General features: G+C 48.6%; 1 protein-coding gene, 1 long non-coding RNA gene and 1 pseudogene across 3 annotated transcripts; 2 read left to right on the top strand and 1 right to left on the bottom strand.

Moving 5' to 3' along the window:
* Positions 1 to 755: 755 nt before the first annotated feature.
* LOC120640941 lies at positions 756 to 3,203 on the bottom strand. Of its 2 annotated transcripts, none has more exons than XR_005662064.1 (4): positions 2,505 to 3,203; positions 2,268 to 2,331; positions 2,077 to 2,169; positions 756 to 1,143 (listed from the first exon to the last, which is right to left on the bottom strand). It is a non-coding gene; the product is annotated as an uncharacterized LOC120640941 (long non-coding RNA). The 2 variants fall into 2 exon arrangements; XR_005662065.1 differs by having other exon boundaries at positions 2,077 to 2,166; positions 2,505 to 3,200.
* A 2,069-nt stretch (positions 3,204 to 5,272) lies between these two features.
* Positions 5,273 to 6,167, top strand: LOC120643020 (annotated as a pseudogene).
* Positions 6,168 to 8,723: 2,556 nt separating this feature from the next.
* LOC120640942 (non-specific lipid-transfer protein 4-like) lies at positions 8,724 to 9,386 on the top strand. The gene has a single exon (XM_039916879.1). It carries the CDS (start codon positions 8,844 to 8,846, stop codon positions 9,111 to 9,113), a length of 270 nt encoding a protein of 89 aa, XP_039772813.1. The 5' UTR covers positions 8,724 to 8,843; the 3' UTR covers positions 9,114 to 9,386.
* The last annotated feature ends 317 nt before the right edge of the window (positions 9,387 to 9,703 follow it).

Here is a 9,703-nt window from a genome sequence, read left to right on the forward strand (position 1 = left end):
TATAAACTAAATATACTTTTACAAAATGCAAGTTGTATGTAATTCGGTTCTTTCGGTTATCTGGTTACCCGAGAGTAGGAACCAATTTTTTTTGTTATTTTGGTTCTATGCTTTTTGGAACCAAATAGGGAACCGATTTTTTCTATTTTAGTTATTTCAGTTCGATTTTTGGTTCTGGTTAATTATGCACACCCTGACCGGCGACAGGTGGACGGTGGGGGACTGGGGGGAGAGGATGGCGGCGAGGTCTTCGCCGGCCCGGGTGGTGGTCGAGGCGGCGGTTTTAGGGTTTTGGGTTCCATGGTTGGGGCGGTTTCCATGGCTGACAGCTATAGAAGATGGAGGTAGGGGGTGGTTAGCCTACGGCGCCGACCGGACGGGATGACCCCCGGTGGGCAATGGCCGGCGGCAGGAGTAAGAAGAAGGCCGGCCACTACACCACAACACCGACAGACGGTCCGTCGTTATAAGCCGTTATACTGACGGACAGTCCATCAGTATAAACTTATACCTACGGACATATCCCGTCGGCGCTAGTCCCGTCGTTAAAAACTTTTACCGACGGACTCTACTTATAACGATAGACCAACCGTCCGAATAGCATTTACCGACGAACTGCATGTGACTAGTTATACCGACGGACAGTTTGATGTTAAAAATTTTATTACCGACTGACCATCCAACGCGATAATTTTAATTATAAAAAAATAAAAAATCCTTTAATTGCAATTTAATTAGTACAATGAGATCATTCATTGATAACAAGGTCTCAATATATTTCGAGACAACATTCAATTCCATGAGTTGTCCATACAACATAGTCATATATTCCACATAATCAGACATATTCTTCATAGGTGAATATATATATAGCAGCACATCATCCATACAAGCCATGAGTCAAGATAACAGCTAGCAGTTCATATATCTATAGTCTAGCTGCACAACCATTAGCATTTGTTCTACAAAAGACATCATATTCAGAGGTTCATCCTTCCACCAAAATCACAGCCCCAAAAGATCCACTGAAATCACCACAGCTTCCAAAAGATCATCTGAATTTCTGGCTTGATGTTGACAATTTTGCTACTTCCACTATATGTCAGCGTAGCATACTAGTTAACTAGCAGCGCCTAGTGGTTCCTGAAAATAAAGAACAATACGAAATAATAATCAGCCTGATACTAATTAATGAGTCAACAAATGAAGAAATAATCAAGATCCAACAATAGAGTTCAAGCTGCAGATAAATTGCTTAACAGTTTGGTTCAGTTTAGCAGGTTGAAATAGAGTACATCAATATCACTCTAGCAGCCAATGAGAATTTAGATAAATTGCTTGCAGAAGCCAACAGAAATAATCAACATGTTGTATCAGCCAACAGAAATAATCAAGCAATAGGTCAAAACTTTTATCAGTCCATCCTCCAAGAAGTTTGATATGAAGCAATCTAACGAGGAAACGAAGCTTTGTATAATTCTTGCATGTAGGGTACAACACTTGACTATTTGCTTCTACCAACTTATGAATCTCTTGTAGTTCATCACTAGGCTGCTGAATAGAAGTGGTGTCTTCAAAATCCCCTCTATCATCTAATCCACAAGATATTCCCATGATTCACATTAGAAGGGTTTGCTTCTCCATGTAAATTCCATGTTGTGTACCCTTTTACAAACCCATCACATATCAAGTGCTCGCGTACATCACTTGCATCTCTCCAAAATGAGTTAATACACTTTCTGCAAGGGCATAATATTTTGCCTCCTACTGTAAATGCGTAAGCTAAAAAACTGTTCACCCCTTGCAAATATGCCCTTGTGTGCCTACATGCAATTTATTAAGTTAAGTCACATATTAACTTGACACTACTTTCGCATTTGTGAAATAGTTGTGATGTACCTAGCCTCACTATTGATCCAAGTTTTATCCATCCGTCTTTATGGAGATCAAGCTGCTTCCAAATTATATCTTTCAACACTAAACAATTGCACAACAGATAGCTCAACAACGTAACAAACAGTAAGCATAAAAGGCAATGCAACAAGCGGTAATAGGTACTAGAGAAAAAAAACTTACCTTAACACACAAGCTCCTTCACCTAATAACTTCTCAGCTACAAAGGTTGGCTACTATGAGTGTTGTAGATGCTCCAAAACGATGTGCAAGCTGCTGACAATATTGTAGAGGCAACCCAATATAAGTGTACAAAAATTTAACAATGATAAAGAAAGATGGAAATTTGTAGTACATGGAATATTATATCTTACCTACAGAGCAAATCTTTTATATTAATTTCTGTCCTGCAGAGTGAACACAGTCCTAAACAGTCTCCTGCTGAAGAGGAAATTTGTAAACTCCCAAAACTAAGTAGCAAAATTTGGTGCCTATTCTATAGATCTGTACTGTACTGACCTAAAGCAGTGTACTAGATTATCAAATAGCATCGAATCTATTTCAAACAATTAATGTAGCATTTTATATAAAAAAGAACATAGCTTTATTACCTTAACTGGACTTCAGGAGGGCAGCAATGCTGCAGGCAGCTCTAGATAGCAGCATGGTTGGGGAGGCAGCGCTCAGTTGGGGGACAACGCCAAGAGCCTGATTTGGGGGACAACACCGACAGACTTATTTGCATCTGGAATTGCAGGCACGGGATAGGGGCTCGATCCGTTGCGTCCGGAGCTCAGTTGGGGGATTTGGGCGGGATGCAGGCACGAGGACGGGGCGGACAGCGGCGAGGATGGGGTTCCGAGGACGGGGCGCGCTGCAGCGAGGAGGAGACGGGGCACGCACGTGCGTGAGGAGGCAGGGTGGCGCTGTAGTGTGGCGGGCGGGTGGCGATGAGGAGGAGGTGGGCTGTGCGCGCAGACGAGTGGGCGAAGGCGGGCGGCGGCGAGGAGGTCCTGGTGGCGGCGCGGGCAGCCACGGGAAGGGCAGCCACGTCAGCGTCTACAAGGATAGGCTGCAGGGAGGCGGCAGCGGTAGGACGGCCGCCGTCGTCGCCGTGCTCTCCGCCACGCCACGGCACCCGGGCTTCGTCGCCTTCGTCGGGGTCGTCGTGGCCCGGCCGGCGCCGGCAGCCGCCGCGGATGAGGGCGACCAGCGGCACTGGGTAGGGCGGGCGGGCGGCGAGGAGGTCCTGGTGGTGGCGTGGGAGCGCGTGCGAGGTGGGCGGGCGGCGGTACTAGTTGTGTGCGGCGGGAGGCAGGAATCGGCTGAGGAGGTAGGGTTTTCTTCTTCCGTGTGTATGGCCAGATGGGCTAGAATTGCTGGGTGCGCGAGCCCGCGCAATATCAAAAGTTTAGAAATAACCGGCGCCAAAATGGATTTTACTTTTACCGACTGACGGTTCGAAGATTTACCGACAAACAGTTCATAGGTAAATATGAATACATTTACCGACAGATAATGTATCTGTAAAACAAGAATCACCGACGGACCATTCATCGGTAAGTTTTACCTACGGATTGTCCATCGATAATATTGCACTTTTACCAACTGACTCCCGTCGTTAATTTGGTGTTGTGGTGTAGTGCGGCGCTGCGGGTGCGAGGAACGCTAGAGGAAGACGTCGGGACGGGGAGGCGCTTCTGTGATGGGTCTAATGCCAGTCGCACTTGCCACTAGGAACAAGCCCGATGATTACCGCCAATACTCGGGGTCATGCGCGCGAGTGCGTGCGGATTTGACACATAGGCGCCCGCATGTGTAGCCCGCTCACTCCTGGTGGTTTGTCAGCCCACTGGTGGGTTTAAGACCCAAATTTTTATATACTTTTTTTCTCATAGAAGTTCCAATGAAATACATATTGTTCCAACCAAACAATTTGTTCTAGTGGAACATTTTTTTCAATTTTAAGGTTAAAATTGGATCCATGAACAATTTTTAAATTTTATTCCATTGGAAATTTTTTCTTTGTTCCGATCATTGGGGAAGCCGAGGGTTGGACAATTTTGTTCCAACACAAGCAATTTTGGGCTGTCTTTTTTGGGCCGCGTGTAGATGGAAAAGACAAGGCGCAGCCTCTCGGGGCAGCATTCTATGCATGACGGCTCTCGGGGCAGCATTCTATGCATGACGGCGGGTAGTCACGCGCGCTACCCCGAGTAGCACCCTGTGATTACTCCTAGGATTGGACTGACATCCAAACCAAAATCCAATAAGAGGAATTTAATTCAAGTCCAACTAAAATCAAACATCCATCAAGTCCAATACTAACAATCAGTCTCCAACATCGTCGCCGCCGCCTTTGACCACCACATCGCAGCATTGGTGGGCAACACGCTGATTGTGAGAATGACCCGCTTAACCGGGGCGCGACAGCGGCAGAGCCTGAGCAGACCACCTTCTCCAAATAAATCCGCTCGATTTTCCACCGTGGATTTCAAATCCACCCGAAGCTCGCACACACCCCTAACTCCCTCCCCAACCCCTCGTACCCGAGCTCTGCCTACTGCCTCACCGGGAATCGAGGATTCCCCCGCCACCAGCCTCTCATACTGCCTGAACTACACCCCCACGTCAACGACCCCTCTCTAGGGCTCCTCCACCCACTGCGAAAACTAAACCACGGTTAGCACCCGCATCTCCCCGGCCCTTTTCCCCTTCGTTACTGGCTCTATGGGTGCCGAAACACCGCCGCTCCGACCTGCCGGTGCCACCGCACACAGGCCGTGCTCCGCCCTGCGTCGGGTTGCCAGGCGCGCCTCGCCGCACTGCCGCCTATACATGTGCTGGCAGGAATGGCCGCGCCGCCACGCGCCGGCTATGGCCAAGGGCATGGCTATGGCGAGGCTGCTGGCCAGGCCGCCCCCTCCCTTCCTCTTGTCAAACAATGTTTGTATTAACCTCTAATTTCTATCTAGTAATCTAATTTCTACCCAATTGAATTCAATTCTATTTAATCTAGGATGTCGATATCCAACTATATCCAGATCCAATACATATTAAGTGCCAAAATCTAATTGGATTTGCGTGATGCTTCCTCCCGATAGGATAAGAGGGCATCAGCTGAACAGGCACGCGCAACAATGCTGGCGCACCGGACGGAGCTCGCACCGAGGCGCTGCGTGTTGGATGGAATCTCGATTGAATACGCAGCCACCCCCAGGCCATGAGATTCCAAAGCAGCCTCAGCTCCGCTCCGGCGCTCCTCCATCCTTCCAGCGGCTGCACGGGTCCTGCCCGTCAGCCAGTAATTCGGTCACGAGGACAAACCCTGCTTCGCTGTGTGCCCGCCTCGCGGTTCCCCTGACTTGAGTATTGTCCTTCCGTTCCGTGCCACCCACTATATTGCGTCACGTACTCTCGCGCCCCGCCCGTGGCCCATCCAGTCTCGCTCTCGCCTCGCCTGCCCCCGGCCTTGCTGCTCGGTCGCGGTCGCAGTCCATCCGTTCCAGAGAGAGAGAGAGAGAGAGAGAGAGAGAGACGTTCGCTGGGCTAGCGCTAGGCCAACAAGTCCACCCATGGCCGGTGGCGGCATGGGCCCGATGGCGATGGCACCGCCGCTGCACGGGGCCGGCCATGCGGCGCCGGCCAGCGTGGGCATGTCGATGATGCACATGACCTTCTTCTGGGGCGACCGCGCGGTGGTGCTGTTCTGTTCCCGGGGTGGCCGGGCGCGCGCGGCGGCGCCGCCTACGCGCTCTGCCTCCTCTTCGTGCTCGCGCTCGCCGTGCTCACCGAGGCGCTCGCTGCGGCCTCGCGCGCCATCGCCGGGCCCTCGGCGCGGGCGTCCCGGCGTCCTCGGCCGCGCTGCTCGCGGCGGCGCACGCGGCCAGGATGGGGACGGCGTACCTCGTCATGCTGGCCGTCATGTCCTTCAACGGCGGCGTGCTGCTCGCCGCCGTCGCCGGCCACGCGCTCGGCTTCCTCCTCGCGCGCAGCAGGGTGCACCCGGGGGGCGCCCCCGCGGCCGCCGACCGTGACCGCGAGATCGCCGCTGCCCAGGATGACGACAAGGCCTAGACTGCAGCGCAAATGCAGTTGCCATCTCCTGTGTATCTTTTGCTGTAGGCATCTGAAAACCGTGGAATCTGCTGGATACTCTTCCCAGGGGGCGTTTAGTTTCCAAACACAAAAATTTCTAGGTGTCACGTCAATGTTTGACCAAATATTGGGAGGACTTTTCGAACACTAATTACAGAACTCACTTAGAAACCGCGAGACGAATCTTTTGAGGACTTTGACCGCATCATTAGCACAGGTGGTTACTGTAGCACTTATGGCTAATCATGCGCTAATTAGGCTCAAAAGATTCGTCTCGTCGTGTACATCCAAACTGTGTAATTGATTTTGTTATTTAATTACATTTAGTGCTTCATACATGTGTTCAAAGAGGAAGTAAAAATTTTTGGCAACTAAACGGGCGCCTGTCTGAAATGCCATTGCTGCTCCATTTCAAAAAAAAAATGCCATTGTTGCCATCTCCTTGTCCTTTTGTGTTATGGAATGTGAAGCTTGTCATGATGTGCCTGCCTTTGCTAAGAAAAGAGATTCTGCATTCCTTATATCTGTATATCGTGTGTTTATATCCAAGAAAGATTTTTGTTTTTTATATAGCTTGCCTGCGCTCGGTCAGCAGAATTGCAAATATTTTTTTTATCCGTTCGAGGAATCGCTAGACATCGTTAAAGATCACCACGACGCTGTCAGACCATGTTACTCCCCCAATTTGTTTTTGCGAGATGAAAATGATGGGCACCAGCCTCGCGCATTCATCACCGCTGGCGCCACGGATTTGAGGTGCTGCGCCAACGGGAGTCTTGGACAACTGGGGGCTTGATGCCTCCTGTTGCCTGCGGCCAGAGAACTAAATCTCGTGGAAGATAGCAGGTTCCCTTAACAGAAAAAAAATCAATTTACACCCATGAACTATCACAAAATTTTAATTTTTAACTTTCAACGATAAAACCGGATAACATAGACAACCCAACTAATGAAACCGAGCAAAATTAGCCCCATAGGTGGTTTCGAAGGGGTTTCGAAGGTAGTTTTCCATTTTGTGAGACTAAAAAATTTTCAAATGTAATCTAAAAATTTATAAGTAATTTATTTTAAATAAAAAATGAAATGGGTATCAAAAGTTTTCTAAAAATGTAACATATCCATTGGCACGATATTTGTCAGTTATTTATATCCATTTTTATATTTATAATATTTGGTTGCCTGTAGTTATGCATATTATTTTCAAATAACTAAGATTCAAATAGAGCATTAATGGATAGGTTATAGTTTTAGAAAAGTTTGTTACTAGTTTCATATTTTTCTGATTTAAAATAATTTCTTTTAATTTTTTAGATCTAATTAAAATTTTTGTTATTTTTTTAGAAAATATATACAAAATCACCTTAACCACTCTACGGATGGTCTATATTATCCGGTTTTATAGTTGAAGGTTGAAAATCGGACTTTTGCAATAGTTCGAAAGTGTAAATCAATTTTTTTTAAAAAAATACATGGACCAGCCCACTACTCTGGTTCGGCCTTTTGGGCCGGGCCTTACGAACTTAGCAATTGTCAGGCCGTCGAAATTGTGTCTCCCGCACGGCCCAGCCTAGTTCTTCTGCTTGCCATTTGGAAAGATGTTCCCTGTCTTAGTCTTCACCGGGTTATTTTTTCTATTCCCAAAGTATACCTATTTTGTGGTATTTTATTATTTAGTAATGTTTCAAAATATATGTCTATGTTTGAAAATTTGATTGACAAAAATGGCTTCTGTCCCATTAACGGAATAATCTAAGACATACTATGACGATCCAATGAGCAATTGATGAAGAAAACTAAAACCATATTTCTACGTTGTGAGCATCATATACGACCTGTCCGAAAGAAAGAGAATGAGTTGGTTAAGTTTCTTGTGGTCGAATATATCTATCCGGCTTCGAGTCATATGTGTTTGTATTTTTTTTATTTATTTTAGAAAGTAATGGTTTCTTTAAAGGTTTTTAATTCAAAATCTTTCATCTCATTCTCTCAAAGGTGCTTGTACCGTCATTGTGATGAGTATACATGTGTTTATAGGGGTGTGTGCATTTGTACTACTTTGGATGAAAAGGAAAAACCAGGAACGAGCTAGTGAAGATTAGGTGCTAAAACAACTTAGGATGGCTCGCTTCATTCACGCGAACGCCCCCTTTAAGCAAATGATAACATCACCACCGACACCTCTATAGCAGCTAAACAAAACAAAGCAACCACCACACTACCCTGCTAAATTTTCTTTGCTAGAATGAGCGCAGCGCCGCAGCCGCAGCACCTTTAGGCAACCAACATCACGCGTCGGCGTCCACTGAAACCAACCCGATCAAGGGAGCCATTTCACACACACTTTCCGATCTCCAAGCTCCCAAAGCGACCGCGCACGCCGACGTGCCGTGCGCTCGGCGCTCGGTAGCCATGCTGCCACTGCCATGGCGTTCAAACCCTGCTCCTTGAATTCCGGCGCAAAGGCCGCAGCAGCGCCATGGACAATGGATGTGAGGAGCCGCGGGGGGACGGCCACCCACCGGCGCGCACTGAGCCGGCCGAGACGCGTGGCCGAGCTTGCCCGACGCCACTGGATCGACGAGGCGCCTCCTGCTGCCCCGCCGCGGCACGGTGCGCGCTAGTGCTCTCGCCACCGTCGCCCTCGGCCATCATGAGGTCGGCAGATGGTGGCTTCACCTACACCCGTCTACACGCTCGACGCCGGCAGCTATTTAAGCTGCGGCGGCCTGGTGGCCATGTCGTCGAAGCCATCAGCCAGCTTAGTTATTAGGCATCACAGAAGCAAGCAAGTACGGGTTCCGGGATCATCAGTGTGACAGTGTCAGTGTGTGTGTGTGTGTGAGGTGACGAGGATGAGGGGTCTCCTTGTGCTCGCCCTCCTGCTCGCCGCCGCGGCGTGCCTCGCCGAGGGCGCGGGCGAGTGCGGGGCGACGCCGCCGGACAGGATGGCGCTGAGGCTGGCGCCGTGCGCGTCGGCGGCGCAGAACCCGAGCGCCGCGCCGTCTGGCGCCTGCTGCGGCGCCGTGCGCACCATCGGGAAGCAGAGCCCCCAGTGCCTGTGCGCCGTGATGCTGTCCAACACCGCCAAGAGCACCGGCATCAACCCCGAGGTCGCCATCTGAAAGGATGGAGGGCCGAGAAGAATTGGTTGAATTTGAACTTTTTCAAATTTCTACTTAGTTTTTAATCCAGACTAGTATTGCTCAATCTACAAATTTAAAATCTAGTCACTAGAGCACGCTAGCAAAAATGTCCTTAGGTAGGTAAACACACTATCATGATCATTTTGTCTAGATTGAGTCACACTAACAAGATCAAAACTAAGCAAGAGATCACACTACCATGCAAGTTGTCCTAGTCAATCTATAAGCAATAAAAAATAAGAATAACAACAAATGGATTTAATTGCTTGAAATAAAAGTAAGAAACACGAGACAACCAGATTTTTTCCGTGGTATCGAGAAGTTGACGCTCCCCTAATCCACGTTGGAGCACCCACACAAGGGTATAGCTCCCTTGCTTCACCAAGGAGCAAGTGACCAGTAAGAATGCTCCTTCTCCATCTCCAGAACGGCGAGCTTCACACCGTGTACAAGCTTCTTGTCTTGGGGCTCCCACAAACTCCAAGAGCTCACCAAGAACCTCCCGATCACCGAGACCGGCTAGGTGCCGTCAAACACCAAGAGTAACAAGCTCCTAAGCCTTCACTTGA

This window comes from Panicum virgatum, chromosome 7K, assembly GCF_016808335.1.
Source record: "Panicum virgatum strain AP13 chromosome 7K, P.virgatum_v5, whole genome shotgun sequence".
Taxonomy (NCBI): domain Eukaryota; kingdom Viridiplantae; phylum Streptophyta; class Magnoliopsida; order Poales; family Poaceae; genus Panicum; species Panicum virgatum.

Bases quoted from the DNA above. Each gene is read 5' to 3' on its own strand.
- LOC120640942 (XM_039916879.1), top strand. From the start codon at position 8,844: ATGAGGGGTCTCCTTGTGCTCGCCCTCCTGCTCGCCGCCGCGGCGTGC.